The 19,010-nt window shown below is 46.7% G+C and overlaps 1 protein-coding gene across 1 annotated transcript in view; it reads left to right on the top strand.

Annotated features, from left to right (window-relative positions):
• Htra1 (HtrA serine peptidase 1) overlaps window positions 1-19,010 on the top strand; it is a 46,376-nt gene that overhangs the window by 9,758 nt on the left and 17,608 nt on the right. The window contains exons 2-3 of the mRNA XM_020171771.2: window positions 12,832-12,931; window positions 13,322-13,526. Coding sequence (XP_020027360.2) covers window positions 12,832-12,931; window positions 13,322-13,526 — 305 coding nt within the window. The remainder of the gene's footprint in view (window positions 1-12,831; window positions 12,932-13,321; window positions 13,527-19,010) is intronic.

Below are 19,010 nucleotides of genomic sequence, written 5' to 3'. Positions count from 1 at the left end.
GAGAGGCTGGGGTTCACACATGAGATTTTCTCCTATGACCTGAAGAATAGTGGGTGACTTCACTTAGCTTTTCTTTGCTTTTTTTTTTTTTTTTTTTTTTAGTGACATTGGGTTTGAACTCAGGGCCTCATGCTTGCTAGGCTGGTGCTCTACCATTTGAGCCACTACACCAGCCCCTTAGCTTTTCTTTTCAAGATGATGTTGAAGTAATCATTTTTTTTTTCCAAAAAGTTTTCTCCTCGGTTTGGAAGATAGCCACACAACAATCCATACGATGATTGGCTTCTCCCTTCAAGAGTCAGGACCCTTGCATGGTGATTATGATGCTCTCCATGCAGGGAAAATGTGCGTAAATATCACAGTGAGCACCTGATGAACCAGGGCTGAGATGTGTCAGTGTCTTAACCTGTGGTTCGATTTTCTTTGGGATGAACCTACCAGGGTTTTCCTGTTAACATGAGGCTATTTTTAGTTTCTTTTATTCATATTGCTTTGCCATAATGGGATATGCACTTATGTGTCTGATATTGTATCGTACTGTATCAGTTTTTTAAAGTTTCAGATATAATTTAATCACATCAAAAATAAAGAGATGAAAAGATTCACGATTATATCATCACCATCATTCCAGCAGCTTCATTTCTGTCCCAAGCATTCCAGGGTTAATAGTCGCCCCTGCTCATGTCCATTTGGGCTAAGGTTGTTACTGTGAGCAATACTGAGATGAGCATTTTCATGTTCATGGCTGTTTCTGTGCCTCGTTTCCTCTCCTAGGATAGATACTAAGATGTGCAGTAACTGGATAGAAGGATATGGATTTGTTATGGTCCTTCATGTATATTGCCAAATTACTTTTCCAAAAGGGTTGTAACAATGTTCGTTGTCATCAGCTATGGAATTTCGACCTAGTAAATCACTGAAAGGCAACAGGAAATTTCTGCCAAAGAAATCCTTCAGGATAAATGGAAGATGGTGGCTCCGAGGCAGTCATTCTGCTCAGTTGGCAGAATAAAATGTAAGCAAAAGGTAAGCAATGTTTGGGGTACAATGAGCACTTTCGAAATTTGTATTTACTTGGGGATGGGGTCAGTTGTTATCACAGACTGTCTAGCCTAAAACAGCTTGTGTGGCTGTTAGGTCATCATTCAACACTTGTATTTTAGGGGAGGAGCCTGGAATGAGTAAGGAAGCATGAAAGTCCCAGGGTACAGCCAGGACCCGACAGAGAACCTAAGTTCCTGGGTGCCCTGCTCAGGGCTGGCCACATGGAACCTTCCTATGCCAGCTCTGTCCAGGATACAAGTGGAGGCATTTACAAATGTAAATTTACAAGTGATAATTTACATACCATAAGGCTTACCTTTTTGAAGTGTTTTTATGTATTTGTTGACTTGTGAACTTATCACCCCTAATTCCAGAACATTCTCCCATCACCATCCTTAAAAGAAACTCAATACCGGTTAGCAGTCGCCCCATACTTCCCTCTGTTTGGCCCTAGCCTAACACCAATCCACTTCCTGTCTCTGTGAAGTTGCCTTTTCTAGACATTTTCTGTAAGTGGAACCATACAATATGTGGTCCTTTGTGACTGATTTCTCTCAGCATAAATGCTTTCAAAGTCCACTCACATTGTGGCATGTGCTGATGCTTCAGTTTATTTTATGACCAAAGAATATTCCATCCTGTGGTTATAGGAAGACCCTGCCTCTCTCCCTGCTGCAAAATCCTGACCCCAGCTATAAAAGTCACTTTGAAACCCTAAACTGCCCAGGCAGTGCTTATGATTCTGTCAGAAGAAACTGGAGCCACAGAAAGCCAGCATTAAAAATAAGAGTATTCTATGTGGATTGGAATTGCACATTGAAAAGAAAACATCAGGAAATGCACTTTTCAGATTTATTAGGTCATGCAACTGTTTTGGGGAGCTGGAAAGGATGTTGGAAATGCTCTACCTTCCCCCCCTCATCTGATGGACAAAGTAACTGAAGCTCAGGAAGGGGAAACAGCTGGTTTTGGGGGTGTCAGGCCCACTTTTTCACTTTTTACTTGAGGCGAACTTTCCTTCTGACATCGGTCTCAGGTTTACAAGTTCCCCTTACTGTCCTTACTTACTGCAGGACAGCAGCTCATCAGCAAGTGGGGATTAGGGGGCTGCTCTGGCCTCTCTGGACACACAGGGCCTTTCTTTACCTCCCCCCCTCTTTGGGTCAGCATAAATGCCTTCAAAGTCCACTCGCATTGTGACATGTGCTGGTGCTTCAGTTTATTTTATGACCAAAGAATATTCCATCTTGTTGGAGTATTCTTTCCCTCTCCCCTCCAGCTGTAGCAGGGCAGCCTCCACTGCTCTGCCTCCCATCTGTAGGGTCAGAGGCTGAACAGCCCAGCAAGCCCCAGACAAAACATCCAGAGGAGTCGCAGCAGGAAGAGGGCCCAGCCGAGAAATCTGTGAAGGTCAGGACTGGAGTCAGATGCTTATCGGAGGAGAGTTGATGGTGGTGTGTGCCGAGCAGTCAGCTGTTTCCCTGGAGATAATAATAGACACATCATGCCAGCCATTCAGAGTCTTCTGAGAAATTGTGCAGTGGGCTTGACTGGAAACTTTCCTCTAGTACATAAGAGAGGCGAGAGAAGACTATCAAATACCAGCACACTGACCAATCATACATTCACCACCAGCATGCAATAAAGGATTACAATCGTTTTTTTCCTTGCCGTTGAGACTGGAAAGTAATATTTCAATGAAGGCATTATTAAACATTGTTCTGGAAAAGGCACCTTTCCCCCAGTAAAGCCAAAGCTGCAGAACTAGGCTGAGCTGGTGAGTCACAGCACAGTTAGGGGCTTGAGGCCAGCTGGCCAGGTGCCCCTTAAAGCTGGGTCCTGATTTGGCCTGTTTGAGGGAGACTGCCTTAGACTTGTTTGGGTGATCCAGAACTTCAACTCCACCAACCACTGCAGCGTTGCTCCAGCCCCTGCAAACAGTCACAGCTCAGAGCTCCACCCCTGGGCATCACAGCCTGAGGTCTGGCATCAGGTGAACTTTTCCCGCTCTGAGCGTCTGGGAGACTGTACCGGAAAGAGAAGGGTTGCCAGTGTTTGGAAGTGCCAGTGTGGGCTGGAAATCAAGGTCAGGCTCCCTGGTTCCACCACCTCTTCCTCCTTTATTCATTAAAAGGAAAGAAAGAGGTCACATGAATCCCTCCTGAATTTTCTTTATTTCTATGCAAAAGCTTGGGAGAGAATGGCTGAGTCCATCATTCAATGTTTAATCTTAGGAAAAAAACAACTGTTACTATTTGTGAACGCCTGGGAAGCTCACACGAAGGACACACCAAGGATGGTGGTGTCTTTTGTATTTCCTTCTTCCTTCGATCTGCAAACAGTGCCCCAAGTGATGCACAGGCTTTTCAGGTTTATTTTCAACCTCTGCTGGCTGTCTTGGCCACAACTTGGCCTCTGTCCTTCCTATGTATTTTCTCTGCAGGATTCAAGGAAGCCTCTGCCCAGGTCCCTCTGCACCTGCCCGTGCCCCCTGCTCCCTGGAATTTGCAGCTGCAGCACTAATTAGAATGGGGGTCTGGTTTCCTGGAATGTGCAAGGTCTCACTTCTGTTCCGCTGCCTCCGTGCTGCAGACCAGTGCTGAGCCTGGCTCTGGCTAATGCTGACAGGTTTCCTTGGAATTTTATGGAGTGGAGCAGACAGAACACAGCCACCCAAACTGAACACATGGAGCAAATGAGTCTGGTGGGGCATCTTTGCTCATGGCTTATGCATCTCTTTTCTTTCCCAGGAAAACCCTCCTGCAAGCAGGACACCCATCTCCTTTGTCCTTTAAGCCTCATTAGCAGCAGTAGGAACTTATTTAAATTGATTTCTCTTGGACAGTTCAAGTTCACTGGAAGAGGAGGAAGCCCTGCAAAGTTTCTGTGCAGTCCACACCCCTTTCATTGCAGCTCCTAGCCTCTGCCTCCCTACTCAGCCTGTCTGGCCTTCTGTTCTATGCTTCTTAGACCATTCTCAAATTCAGCAAGAAATCTCACAAAGGGAGCTTTTCTTAGGGAAAAATCATCCCTCTTGTCCTCCCTGAATGGGTATCCTCCCCAGCTGCAGGTGTCAGGTTAGTTAACCATCTGTTCTGGTTCTGTCTCAACCTGCCACCCACACCTGGGAGAGGTGTGCTGTCCAGGCTTCTGATGACTATGCTTGGTGAGAGTGGCGGGGCCCGAGTTCCATACTGACTTGGAAAGTCTAGCAGTGGGGCCTAGATTTCATAAAGATCAGTATTTCAGGTCCTCTCTTCCTGAAGCCCACTGAGTGACCAGCCCAGGTACTCAGTCTTAGTTAACCTGGGGCTGCAACCTGCTTCTTATCTGATTGTTATGCCTCTGTAGCGGACACACCACCATCAGAAGTGCCGGAGGGTGGGGGTCTTTGGCTCAGGCAGTGATGCCCGGGCAGCAGGAAGAGCTCTGGGGTTGGGGCACTAGGCTTCTGGTCCAGGCCCAGCTGTCCTGCTTCACCTTGGGCCCCTGTGAAGGTTCTGGGTGGTGAGTGCAGCAGTCACATAAGCACTTGCAGACAAGTCCCTGGAGTATGGTGATATTTTTTTCCCTTGGTGGTCCTCTCTGGTTTTGAGCCTGAATTTATTTAGTAGCTCTTTTAGTTACTTTTCATCTGGCCATAGTAGGGACAGTCAGGAATATCAAAGAAATGCAAGGTATGGCTCTTGGATGGGCTATAGATGAGGAGGACACCTCTGCACGCACCCTCTTCGCAGTTGATTCGGAGAGGTCATTGCCTTCAAGACCTTTAGGTGGCCGCTGGCCCCTGGCCCCTGGAGGATGGGGCACAAGAGGCTGGGCCTCATACAGGGCCTGCTGCCTGGGGTTTTGGTTGTGGGAAGGTGCTGTTACAACCAAGGAGAGTGTCTTACTCTTAAACATAGGACCCTTTCCAAAGGTCACTCCCAGTTTCCTTTACAACCCTGCTGGGGCCTGCTGGATTTGCCATCTTTATGCTTTTCTTGAAAGTGAGAGTGCTCACTTGTGTTGAACAGAGGCCAGCGAAATTTTTCCCAACTCCTGGGTAGGATTTTGGGCTTAGAGCAGTGGGGTCTCCAGCAGGAAGTCTCCCAGGTAAATACCTCTTGTGGTCCTCAGGTGCTCCAGGTGGCTTTGTGGCCCTTGCAAGTGTGAATGGGCATGTTTCCCCTCGACTGACGTTTCTAACCTCTGCACAATGCATTTTGTGCCCTTGTGTTTGAAAGAACTTGTACTGATTTTGCTTGTGTCACTGATAGCCAGGCCCACCAGGCAGAAGGAAGCCACACAAAACTGGCAGTGTCAGAGAGGAGGACAAACTGTTCCCATTGACCCGCCAGCACCTGTGCTCCTCCTGGCCTCCTGCTGAGCAGAACCTGGTCCAGTCTTGCCACTTTTCTGGCTGACTTCATAGCTCTCCTTCCCCCGACTCTTGGTAGCTATTGGAACTGGCCTGTGCTCTCATTTGTAGTCTTTTAAGTATGAATGTCAGGGCTGGTATTTGAAGAAATTAGGTGAAAAATAACAAGTAATTTGCAAGCAGGGAGGGACCTTGCGGGCAGCCTGCCAAATCCCTTCATTGAGGAATCTCCAGCCTGAGGGCCTGACTGGGGTTGCACAGCTTGCCTGGGCTGTGTGTGCGTGTGTGTGTGCGCGCGTGCATGCACATGCAAACCCGGAGGACAGATGTAGGCTCCTGGTTTTCACAGACTAAGGTCACACCTCCAGCGGCACCCAGAGCAGCTAATCTGTATGTTGTGTAGGTAGGACAGCCTGGATTTGTATGTTCACACAGGATGCTGTGGTCAGAAGTGTCCCACTTGTCTTAGTGCTCTGCTGATACTATCTTGAGATGCTTCATAATTTTTGAACAAAAACTTTATTTTCATTTGCCCCCTGGCTCTACAAATTATGTGGCCAGTCCTAAATGTAGGACAGTGCATTAAAATGCCAGGGATTTGATTAGTCTGTTCTTGCAACTGATTTGAATTTGGGGAACGCACTGTTCCCTGTGAATAAAAGAGGATTCATTTCTTTTTCCCTCGAATACACTGCGTTCTGTTTTCCAAATTAGCTGTACTTATCAATTCTGCTGAAAAATTGGATGGCGGGATTGTTCTTGCTGGAAGGGAAGATTGGGTTGTTAATCCTGTGTCCTGGCCCTGATCTCTTGGTCCGGAAGTGTGAAGCAAGTTCTCACAATGATGTGGGCTGCAGGGGGCTGAAAGGGCTGGGGCCGGGAAAGGAGGCCAGGCCACAGAGGCAGCACAGAGCTCCAGTGCAGGAGCTCCCCATGGATGGGGTTAGCCTCCTGCCTCTGCCACTCGCCAGCAATGAGGCTTTCAGCAATGTGCTTTTCTTCCCCAACCCTCTATTTTTCCCACCTTTCCGTAACATGAGCATAAAATTCATCCTGAAGGCTTGCAGGAAAAATTAGAGATCACATCTGTGTCTACCATTGTGCTTGGTACATAGGAAATGCTCAATAAAGAGGTGCTGTCACTGGTGTATTTTATTGCCAGTATCGAAGATTGGGTGGGACTTGACTGCTGGTAAGGGAAGAGAATAAAGTAATTCCAGGCAGGAAGGAAAATAGGTGTGATTGCAAGGATTGGGTGGAGCACAGTATTTGGTGGCTGAAGGAAATTCGAGATTCTTAGAAGTTTCAGAAGCATGAGAGGAACCACTTGGAAGTGTTGAAATGCACTGACCCATTGCTGGGCTGACAGCTGGGAGCTGATAAGACCTTGGCCTTGAGGGCAGGGCATGAGGTTTAGTGCTCTATGTGTGTCATGTCACTTAGGAGCCCCAGCTGCCCTTCACATGTTATATGTCTTCATATTCTGGGGAGGGAGACTGAGGCCTAATTAGACAGGGACAACCATTGCCCAAAGTGCCACAGCTACAAGGAGCAGACAGAGATTTGATGCTAGGTCTGCCTCTGAAGCCACTGTGGCACTCACTAGGAGCATGTGATCTTTTATGGCCTGGCTGTCCCTGGGAATACAGGGATGGCAGTCCATCATCCTGGAGATGATGGGAGGGGGAGGGCAGCTCTGTAGGGAGAAGGACGAAGGGCAGAGCTGAGATCTGGAACAGAGCAGATGGTGCTGGAATGACTGGTGGCCAGGTCTGGGAGAGCAGCTGGCTAGTGCAGAGTATGGACTGGACTGGGAGTCTCCAGGACACCGGGGAGGACCTGGGCACTGCCCTAGTCCTCTGAAGTGGACCCCATGGCCCTCCTGCAGTGGCCAAGGAGTATTGTGACTGGGGGTCCTGGCTGGCTGGTTGAGACAGGCTGTCCTGTAGGTGTAACTCAGGTGTCCCCTGCCAGTCAGCCATGTGCTGGGAGATGCAGGGAGGGATGGGACCTGTGACCTGGGCAGGAACACGGACCATTCCCCTCAGGCTAGGTTTTATGGGATGTCAAACTTGTACAGATCAGGAAACTCAATATTATTAATGTAACATTAAGGATAAAGTGATTATTTAGAAAAAAAAGAAACGATCAAAGACAACAAATTTCAGTGAAATACCATGAGCATCACAAAATCCAAGAAACTGTGATGCTGGTATTAACTGTCAGATACACCTGCACTTTAAAAATATCCCTCCCCCTGCTCCATGTATTTTGGTCATGGACTCTTTGACTCCCAAACTTTCATGGTTTATGGCATTTTTAGTGTCACAATAATTTTTCCATGGTACCCACAGGCCAAAAGAATACCTAAGAGTTCCATTATCAAATAGTTATATCTAAGAAATTGAATTGTGTTCTGACAACATAGTAGTCATTTGAAAAAATTACATTTAACTTTATTTCTCATAACCACCATCCCTATGAATGGGATGTGTGCACCTGTCCCATGTGACCTTTCAAATATGGGAATCAGACTGGATGCAATCACCCCTGATTCTAGGTTGAGTGATTTTTTTGGTGGTGTGTTCCTTTTATTATAGCAATTACTAGAAATCCAGTCTCAGAAGATAGGGGCTCATCGAAAGGAACGTGGTGCCCTCTGATTTTGAAAACGTGAAGGACCTGGAGCTAGTTTCCAAGGGGTCTAATAGATAGTGTCACTGTGTCTCCTCAGAGAAATCAGATGTGACCTTGCCGCATGTTCTGGGGTGTCTTGGGGCATATGCTGAGAACAGTGGCATTAGGATCACAAGGACTTTCTTCTTCTTGCCTTGGTTCTAATCTTTACCTGACATTTTTTTTGCCTTAAAGATGAAAGAAGCATATGTTTTGATGTGTTTAAAGCATATACTCAATGGCACGCTTATTCTTTTGAGAGAAACACAGATTAACTCCTGCACTGTGATTTTTATTTTCATTGCAACAAATTTTCTTAAATATGATAATGTATGAAATACAGTCAGTTTCTGTATGCAGAAAGATGCAGCCAATTGCATCTTTCCTGAACATGTACAGGTTTTTTATCTTTCCTGAACATGTATAAGTTTTTTTCCTTCTTATCATTCCCTAAACAATACAGACTTAACAACTATTTACATAGCATTATACATTGTATTACAAACGTTACAAATAATCTTGACATGGTTTACAGTATGTACATAGGTTATGTGCAAATACCATGCCCTTTTCTAGAAAGAACTTGAGTATCTGCAGATTTTGCTCTCTGCCGAGGGTCCTGGTGCCAGTCTCCTACAGTCCCAAAGGTCAGCTGAACTTAGTGCCTTACTCTTTTTGATAAACACTCTGTAATGGGTAACAGTTACTGAAACTTCTCTACACTGTGTTGTTTTTCTCTCCTTCCTCCTAGAAAGCAGTATTTGGAAGTAGTGAGTAAATATTATCTGTAAACCTCCAGGGATGATGGGCTCCAAGGAAGTAACGCTTACGAAGTTGTTTGCTTGACAAGTAGTTTATAAAGACTCAGGATGGATCATTTATTATCTTGGGATGAAATCCTGGCAGCTCTAGATTCATCATGCTATAGTAAATGTTGGCTAGAATTGATGGGCCATTTGTTGTGTTAAAAACCAGTAGTGACAAATATTTATTAGTTAAGCAGAAAGATCCATCTCTATAAATTGCTGTGACTCATCTTTCTCCTGATCCAAGTTAATTAGAATTTTTCTCTTTAAAAGTGAAATTCCATAGTGTAAATCATTCTGTTTTTTTTTTCTTTGTGAGAACTGTTTGGAATAGTCTAGGTTCTTTACCTTCTACCAATTGCTACAAAAACTCGTGCTGGGATTTCCTGTGGGGAGTATGTTTGGATGTACAGATCCATTTGGGCTTAACAGTGGGTAGTGTTCGTGCCCTAAGTACGGTGTCTCTGCCTGTACTTTCATCTTCTCTTTTTGACAGAGTTTTAGAACTTTCAATTTACAGATATTGCACATATGTTTTAAAAACTTCTCTAAATAATATTTTTGATGCTATTATAATTGGTATTTTCACATTTTTTATTCCGATCATTATCATTTATTGCCAAACACATAGATATCCAACTAGTTGTGAATATTGATGTTTTCCTGTGACATTGATAAACTCACTGATTCTAGTCCTATATTTGTAGATTCCTAAGAATTTTCCAGAACTGTCATGCCATCTGAAAATAAAGGCAGTGTTCTGTTCTCCTTTCCTACCTCCATGACTTTCTCTTAGCTTATTATGTGGGCCTAATCCAAACAGCAGCCAATGCCCACTTTCTGCTCAGTGTGTTAATGGAGCAGTTATGAGGACCAGGCTTTGACTTTGCCAGGACTTCCATCCTCCTGACTTCACATCACTTCTAGCCTAAGGGAACAATGCAGGGAGGGTGCAGGTCCAAGCTTCTGGTTGGTTCCTTCAGGATTGAGCACGCAGCTGGGCTGCAGTTTGGGCTACATTATCTGCTGACCCAACCAGCATCCCATCTCCCTTCTGCAGTGGCAGGTGTGACCTCGTGAGCACAAGTTAAGGCCAGAAAAATGGGCCAGTCTCACTGTCTCCCCTTAATCAGGTCTCTGCAGGGGTGGCCATGATGTCAGTGCTATGAGGAGGCTCCAGGACCCATGTGAGTTTGCCAAGGCAGTGTATCCACCTCTCCCTCTCCTCTGCTGTCCCCTGACATCTGAGATGCTCACACCTGCCCAGAGCCACCTGTGAGCGACACCTTTGCCAGTCCTTTTGCTTCTCTTCTTAAACTCACGCCACTGCCCGGTCCAGTGCTTCCCATGCAGTAGGCTATAAATGCAGTGTACCAAACAGCGAAGTAGGTGCTGTTACCGTTGCAGTGTCTGGACAAGGGGCTATGCTTGGAGAGCTTAGTGTTGTAGCTGAGACCACACAGCTAGAAGGCACCATGCCCAGTGCCAGCTCTGCTATGTCTGAGGGCAGAGCCCATGATGAGCTTTCTTCCCTTGCTGAACAGCCTGGACACCGCAGCCTCCATTCCTCTACTCAGACAGTGGGTCTTGGCAGAGCCACCCGGCCTCATGTACAGGATGTCTCCACCTGGGTTGACCCCACTGCAAAGAGGACAGTGGACCAGCAGTTGCGATCAGAGTAAACAGGGCCAGCCAGGGTGTGTATGACCTGAAGGCAGCAGCAGCTCGCTCTAGGTCAGGAGACAGAGTAGAACAGAAACGGAACACCAGAGCAGGCTGCCTTTAGAGACAGGCATAATCCTCATTCTGAAATTGCACTTGGAGAAGCGAAACATTTCTTCTTTGTATTGACATTGTGTCCCTCTTCGAACACTTTGTTGATGTTCCTTGTTTTTAGTATTTCTGCTTTATTTTAGTTTCCCTATGGACACTGGTCCACCAAGTGATGGAAATTGAGGTCACTTGTCACCTTTCCATCTGAGCCAAGACTTGACCTCAGGGCCTTGAGTTTGCTAAGCAGATGCTCTACCTTTTTGACTTAGTTATTTTTCAGGTCGGGTCTTGTGTTTTTGCTGTAGGCCTTGGACTGCAAAATCCTTCTCTTCTGTAGCTGGGATGACAAGCAAGGCCACCACACCTGGCTTAATATTTGAGATAAGGGGTCCCATTAACTTCACCCCTCCCCCCTCCCCCCCCATTATCTTTTTAATCTCTGCCTCCTCAGTAGCCACAATTACAGGTGTGAACCACTGCTCCTGGCCCGAGTCTTGTCACTTGGGGTTTTCATCACCCTTTGTCTTCTCACTGCTCCTCTGTTCTATGTGCTCATCTGCAGAATTCAGAGAGCCCTATACCCTACCTGTTCTTTTTCTTGCTGCAGTTTGTCAGGGTGAGAGCAAATGACAGGGATTAGACAGTAGAGTGTTAGAGCCAGAGCAGATTCTATAGCTCGTTCTAGAGACAGTGGCCCCATTTTACAGGAGAGAAATGAAGCTACCCCATGAACTGAGGATGTGCCCAGACCAGATGCTCTTTGTGGCTCTCCTGGTCAACAGTCCCTGGAACCACTTTATCTCCTGTGTGAGAAAGTAACCGCTTCTCATTTGACCAGGAAAAACCCGTGTTTGTGTTTGCCCTCATGTGAGCAAATTCCCCACACCTGATTTGGGAAGTCAGAAGAAGGAGTTAATGATCCTTAGTGGCAAGACGCTAGTAGTGTGCCCCTGGTGAGAGCCTCAGGAGTACCACGTGCTGTCTGGGGTTGCCTTGCTGGAGTTAAACCTCCTCTCGGTCCATGCCCAGGAAGCTGGTCCCAGGAAGCTCAGTTGCCAGTTTGTTTCCAGCTGGCTCTGGGTGATGTCCACCAGGCTCTGTTTGGAAGGAACGTTCCTGCCCCCCCACTCTTATTTCCATCTCTGTTGGAGTGCTCAGGGAGACACCAATTAATCACAACTACCTGAAACCCAGGAGGGTGGCAGGTAGGGACCGGGCCAGTACTGAAGTGGAAAGGCTGTGGGTTTGGTGAACCATGAGTCAGGTTTTCCTGTTGTTTCTACTGTCTGTTAAGAACTCTCAATATCCGTAGAGAAATCGCTCGAAGTCTGTGAGTGTCAGTTTCCCCAAACATAATATGGTAACATACCTGATTTTCCTATTCTGCAAGAAGGTAGACAAATTAAAATGAGGCAGCATGTGGAAGGGGTTTTGAAAACAGAAAAAATAAAATGATGCTATCATGAATTTATCAAATTAGTTTATTTTCCCTAGAAATTGCAGATCTTTTTCTGAACCTGAGCTCATCATGCTATGCGAAAAGAGATCAGGTTCCAACCCTGCAGTGAAGCAGTTTAGAGTGGGGAGTCAGGCCAGAGGGGGCTTTCGTTCACAGAGCCTTGCTCACTGCTGGCAGGGGAAGCTTGGGAGAAGCAAGATGGTCCCTGATGTCCTAGTGTCCAGTAGTGTCAAGGTGGGTTACTGCAGTCCCTGGACACACAGCAGATAAATCCACAGGTGCTCTGCTGCTGCCAGGGGACCCTGGGGAGGTGCAGCTGTGGTGGGTCACAAGAGGGCTTGGAAATGTCCCAGTTCTTACTCACAGCCTAGAGCCAGGGCCATGGCAGTTTTCCTCCTACTAAGGGAGATGTGTGTGTGTGTACATGAGTGTGTATGTGTGTATGTGAGTGAATGTGTTCATGCCCATGTGAGTGTATGCACATGTGGAAGTGTGTGTAGTGTTTGAGTTTGTGTATGAGTGTGTGTGCATGTGTGTTTGTGTATGTTATGTATCTGAGTGAGTATGCATGGCCAAGTGTTTGTGTGTGCATGTGTGAGTGTGTATGTTTGTGCTGTGATACATTTTGGCTCCCTCTGATCATATTTGTCTTCAGGGGGCCACAGCACGAAGCCCGGTATCACTGACTGCCTTGTCTTTGCTTTTGCTCTTAGGGCAGGAAGATCCCAACAGTTTACGCCATAAATATAACTTTATTGCTGACGTGGTGGAGAAGATCGCTCCTGCCGTGGTTCACATCGAGTTGTTTCGAAAGTAAAGAACTTTCTAATTTTTTTTCTGTAACTTCTGAAGCTTTTGCTAATAAATGCAAAACATCAGAGCTATTTTTGAGACATATTAAAATGTCAAAACGTCACTGAATAGATCCCCACATTATGACAAATATTTCTCCCGTAGGACGTTTTTGCATCTGACTATTTAAACCTACATTCTTGGCCCTTCAGATGTTTTAAGAATCTTTGGCTCTGAAGAGATTTCCTAAGAATGTTTCCTAAATGGAATTTTTTGATGTGTTGCAAAAATTGACTTAACATTGGTTTTAAAATGTTAAAGGCAGCACGTCGCCCTTGCAGAACCAGTACTCACTGGGTTGAAGTGTTCATTTTTAGGTGGTTCAGGCTTAACTGCTCTCTTGGGTTCCAGGCTTCCTTTTTCTAAGAGGGAGGTGCCCGTGGCTAGTGGGTCCGGGTTTATCGTGTCAGAAGATGGATTGATTGTGACAAATGCTCATGTGGTGACCAACAAGCACCGTGTCAAGGTTGAACTGAAGAACGGAGCCACCTATGAAGCCAAAATCAAGGATGTGGATGAAAAGGCAGACATTGCACTTATCAAAATTGACCACCAGGTGAGCCAGCTTCTGGTGCTGTGCACGTTTGCCCTCATCTGCAGAGCAGAACTCTCATATGCCCTGGTCAGGCTTTTGGGTCTACCCAGAGGCAGCAGAGCTCTCTGGTCTCCTGGGGTCTTCAGGGAGAGTGTTGAAGCCCTGGACCAGCAAATCTTCACCACAGAGGGGCCTAAGGAGTATGGCTTGGATGAGGGAGAGGAAGGGGCTCAGGGTAGGTTCTGGAAGAAGCTGGGTATCAGATCAGAAAGTTTTAAAATAGCGTTTTAACTGTTTATAAAATAAAGCAATAGGTTTGTAAAGAAATTAGTAGGTAAGTGGTAGAAATTGGGCCCTGCTCCCATACCTGTTTCTGAGTCATTTGTTACAATCTTTGTTCATCTCCTCAGAAATGTTGTGGGTTCAAAATGTATATGGAATGTGCTGGGATTTAGAATGAGCTATCCAACTCGGTCTCCCAAATTGGTGGTGTATTTCAGGTGACTATATGTGTTTTCAAACAACCTTTTATACTTAAACAAGTTTTGGAAACCTTGAATTAAAGTCAATGGATTTCTTCTTTATAGCACTTCTCAGAGTGTGATACGTTAATATGCACATAACTTAACCTCCAAAAGAGGGTATACTGCAATATTTGCCCAAATTATAATTCTCCAAATATACAACTTTTTTGCGGGGGGAAGGTGAGGTACAAAACTAAGTCACAGTGAGTTCAGTTTGGGAAATGTTACATTTAAAAATGCTTTCAGGGTTGGTGGGATTGCTCAGTGGTAGATAGAGCACTTGCCTAGTTTGGATAACACCCTGGGTTTCATCTCCAGCACTGTAAAACAACAACAAAAGTAAAGAAAGAAAAAGAAAATGCTTTCTGTTTGAGTATTCTCCTTGCAGTCATTTTTGCTCTGTTAATTTGTTCAGCAAAGTCTTTGTGCCTGAAACTAAATCCAGTTCTTACTGGACCATCAGCAGAAATTTACACTTATCATTCTGGTTGCAGAGGTTTAGTTTGCTGTGTGGATGTGCAGTGACATTGCACTCTGTGGTTTCTTCACCACCTTACGATTTTCTAGACTTCAGATGGAAGGAAGAATCAGGGTCAGCTGCAGTCCTGATGCTGGCCCAGGAAAAGACCCTAGACTGGCAGCCAGGAGGTCTTCTTGTCCAGCTCTCTTGCTTGCTTCACTTCTCCTGGGTAGCAGCTAGGAAGTCAGATGGCTGTGGCATCTCTCGCTGTCTGTCTGTCTATTCTCCAGGCTGTTTGACTGTTGGATGGGAACAGCTCTGTTTATGGTTTGGACAGTAAGATCCTGGATTCTAGGTTCTTTTTTTTTTCTTCTTTTTAAACAGCACCAAGCTGATGTTCAATCCCAGGCTCCTTCACAGCCAGCCTTTCAGAAAACCACAGGCTGAAACATTTACACATACCCCCTACATGTTCCCTTACTGTGTGTGAAGCTATGTGGCCAGGTACAAGCTGAAGAGGCTCCTCGTAAATATAGGCTCTTTGCCTATGTGGTAATTGGCCTTAGTGAGATCACAAACGTGTGTTATTTCTGTTAGGTTACTGTGGAATTTCTAGCAACAGCTCATCTTTTAAAATGTGTTTAATGATCAGCAATCTGCAAGATAGCTGGATTATCCCCCATTTTACAGAGGAAAAAAACAAGGCTCAGAGAACTTAAGTAACCTGTCTGAGGCCACACAGCTATACCTAATACCCCTAGTCCTAAGACAGACTTCAGTTCTCCAGGTGTCCAAATCCGTGGTCATTACACAGGGACAGAGCCTGGCCTTTGCATGCGATAGGACAGGCTAACCTTAAATAGCCCATGGAAAGGCTGGCTCATCTTCATTTAGTGACACTGCTAGAAAGGTGTCGAGGATGTGGAAGTCACACCGGAAGAAGGCTGGCCAGAATAGCACAGCCCATGGCCACATGTGGGACTTTCAGCCTCCACTGAGTCCTTGGAAGGCAGCCAGCCTGGGGCCCACGGCCATCTGTAAGCCAGGCACTGGCCCTGCGGTGCGTGCACTGTCTCCACGGAGTAATTTTGTATTTGGAATGTGTGGGTGCACACCGTGCATCTGCTTCTGGCCCAGGGATATTCTTTTCAGATTATGAACCAAAGTGCAGCCTCGTGTTACCCCTGGCATGTCCAGGCAAGAAGCGGAAGGTCTTAAAAGACGAGCTGTGCGGAGGGTTTGGACTTGCTAGACTCACTGCTCTTCAGCCAGCAACAGGCTGTTTGACGTGTTGCATGCCCAACAAAAGGGTGCCTCAAAATTCAAATTTGAACTGATGTGGCTTTTCAAAATGGAAACGGAAATGAAAGGATATTAAATTTCAGTAGACACCCACACAAAGGCCTGGTTTCCACTGACTAAACTGTCTTTTTTCTGCTGATAGCTGGAAGCAGGGAGAGAAAGCCTCTCTCCAGCTGTTTCTATTTTGTCCCGTGTTTTTTTGTTTTTTTTTTTTTAAATGAGAGTTATTTAGGGAGAAGAGTCTTTCCTGTAATGAGGCTCAATTTGGAAGAAGCCAGCTTCCAGGAAAATGAATTCTAGCTCAGATCTGCCCCTCACCCTGTGTGACAGGCTGTGGGGTGTAGCTTGCCTGGCGTTGACATCTTACGGACAATGGCAACAACAGAAAGATCAGGGAAACTCAGAGAAGGCAGAATAGGACTGCAAAAGTTGGTTTCCAGGAAGGAAAACCATTCCCAGAGGCACCTTGTAGTGAGAGACTATGACCCCAACCTCCCCAGGGCCATTTAAGAAAACCCGGGTGAAGCTAGTGTGGCTACCTGCCACGTCCACAGGCCCAGTGACTAGCTTGGAGCTAGTGGGCCCAGTTCCTCCCCAGTACCATGGATTTACTGACATTGTCTTTCCTGAATGTGGCCCTTTTGACACCTTTGTTGACATGGGAGGTATGGTGGACATCTGTTGTTGTCCACTTGCTATCCATCTCCCCCTTTTCCTGGGAGCAGCAGCCAGCATTTCATTTGGGGATCTGCTTCTGCCCCATTAGAGAGCCTGAGTGAGAACTTTAGTCCTGGTGTTCTACCCCTGTGGCCAAGGTGTGGGCACATGGTGGTAGGGCAAGGGTGGCATGCTGCCCACAGAAAGACTGTAGCCTCTGCTGCAGACGGGCCCTGCCTGAGCTCCTGCTGTTCTGAGCTGCTGTGCTCACGCTTTCTCATGTCTCCAGGGACTTAAAGCTGCTTGCCTTGCAGTTGCCAGAGATGTTTCTGGGCTTGTGACCAAAAGACTCTCTTTTGTTTCTCTCTGCTGAGCAGACACATGTGCACTCACTCTGCCTTGCTGCATTTTGAGACCCTGGAGAACTTTTGGGAGGAAGCTCACCAAGCAGCCCCTTCTTTCCTGGCCTTCCGTGCCCACCTTGCTGGTGTCTCCTGCAATCCCATCCCTCCAACATGGCCAGTGCTTTCTGGTCTCCTAATCCTAGGACTGGAACCATGGACCTCAGTGGGGCCAGTGTTAGCCTGGTGGGGAAGGGTACAGCTGCAGGAAGTAGGGACATTGCGCATATAAACATTTTAATAGAAAGCAGCTTTGAGGGCAAAGAAGCTCAGCTTTGAATACAGACTGCTTCCAGATGTGTTTAGCATGAGCCCCTGGCTATGTGTGCAGAGTATTTTTAACTTCCTCTGGTGGGAGCTTTTTGTCTATGAAGTTTCTTTTTTCCTGAGCAAGTTGGAGAGACACAGAGACATGGGGGTATAAGGAGAGAAATGTAAAAAAGTGGCCCATTTGGTTTGTTTAGGCCAGAGGGCAGGGCAGAAATAACAGGCGAGGTGAGAAGGTGGAGGGGAAGGTCACTTTTGTTAAAGCTGCTTTTCCAGCTGTGCTGATTCTTTCAGAGGGCGTGCTGCCTTTTCTATAGAAAATCTTTATGGATTTCCACTGTTCTCATAAAGAGATCTTCTCCCTGCTCTCCTCTATTTCCCCACCCCTCACTCCCTCTGCTCAGCCACTCCCTCCTCAGTTCACCTCCCCTGGGACCTTGGGCATTCCCTTCCCCTGGGGCATCTTCCTCCAGGCCCTCCTGTAACTGACCTCCCTATCTTCCTTTAGGGCTGCAGTCATATCCTTCCTCATACTTTGGGGTTATCCCTTCCCTGACCCGCTGGATGAGGTCGCTCCCATGCCCAGTCCCTTCAACCCCACCCTCACTGTGGGGCAAAACCCAAGAGGCCATCCCCATCCCATCCCAATGTTCCTGCGCCCTCTCAAGTCCTTATCATTGTCTTATTTCTTTACTTATTATTATTTTTCTTCTTTTTGAGATGGTGTCTCACTGCGTTGCCCAGGCTGGCCTCAAACTCTTGGGCTCAAGCAATCCTCCTGCCTCTGCATCCAAAGTAGCTTGGATTACAGGCATGCAACACTATGCCCTGATTCATTTCTTGCTTTGATTCAACTTTATTTCTGCTGCTTGAGTGTGAGGGACACATTTGTCTCATTCACACATCAGGTAGTAGCTGCCAACAATAGTGTACTGAGTGCATATTTTAGAGCATCTATCCAGCACCTTCCCAGAGGGAAGGCAGACTCACTGCTCGGTGGAGAGGGTACCAGGGACTGCTGCCCCAGCCCCTTTCTGTTTTCTGCTATAGAGAGAGGGTGCAGCAGGCTGGCTGTACACACTCCTGCCTCCTGTACACACTCCTGCCTCCTGCCTTACTGCTGGAGTTTGGTAGACATGAGGTCAAGTGAGCTGGGGCTACCGTAGGTCTGTTACTCAGGAGGCCCCGAGGCCTCCTGAGGAAGCTTTTCCCTGACACCAACCATCAGGTAAATATTTGGAAATAGCCTGTCCAGGCTTGAGGTGGTTTTCTTCCTACCCTGGCCTGTGCTAGTCCCTAGCCACCTTTGGCTCAGTGGCCCCCAACACTTGTTTGAAGTGGCTGAAATACAGACTCTGGGTGCTGGGTTGCCTTGTTTGCAGAGGGTCCTCTTTCTGCTGAGCTTGCTGACAAGGCCAGAGGCTGACACTTGATCATGGAGTTCAGAGCAGGGTCACTTGGTTGGGTGGGGGTGGGGGGGCAGCAATGGCCCTGGCCTTTCATGGCTAAGCCTCACCAAGCCTGGCTCTCAGAATCTGCAGGACTTGTAGTGAATCTGAGTGAGGGGGGTCCAGGCAGCCTCCACGGAGGTGGCCATGGTGACTCATGAGTTCTCCTCAGGCAACCTGATTGTCAGAGGATGCTGACTAAGACACTTGGGCTTGTCCAAAAGTGAATCAGATAACATGGAGCCAGCTGCATATCCTTGGAGTCTTGTCATTCATTCCAGTCAGCTTGCAGGGAGCACAGAACACACACTGTCCCCTCTCATTTTGCTTGGTGTTTTTCCATTTTGGATGCTTCTCCTCATTCTCTCCATGCCTCTCTTTTTGTGGTCTTCTTTCTTTCCCAAAGCTCAGCATTTGCTAAAGGTGCTGCAGACCCTGTTGATATC

The sequence above is a fragment of the Castor canadensis genome, chromosome 7 (assembly GCF_047511655.1).
Source record: "Castor canadensis chromosome 7, mCasCan1.hap1v2, whole genome shotgun sequence".
In the NCBI taxonomy this organism is placed as follows: Eukaryota; Metazoa; Chordata; class Mammalia; order Rodentia; family Castoridae; genus Castor; species Castor canadensis.
The sequence above is the reverse complement of the archived record's forward strand: the minus strand, read 5'-3'. Positions and strand labels throughout refer to the sequence as shown.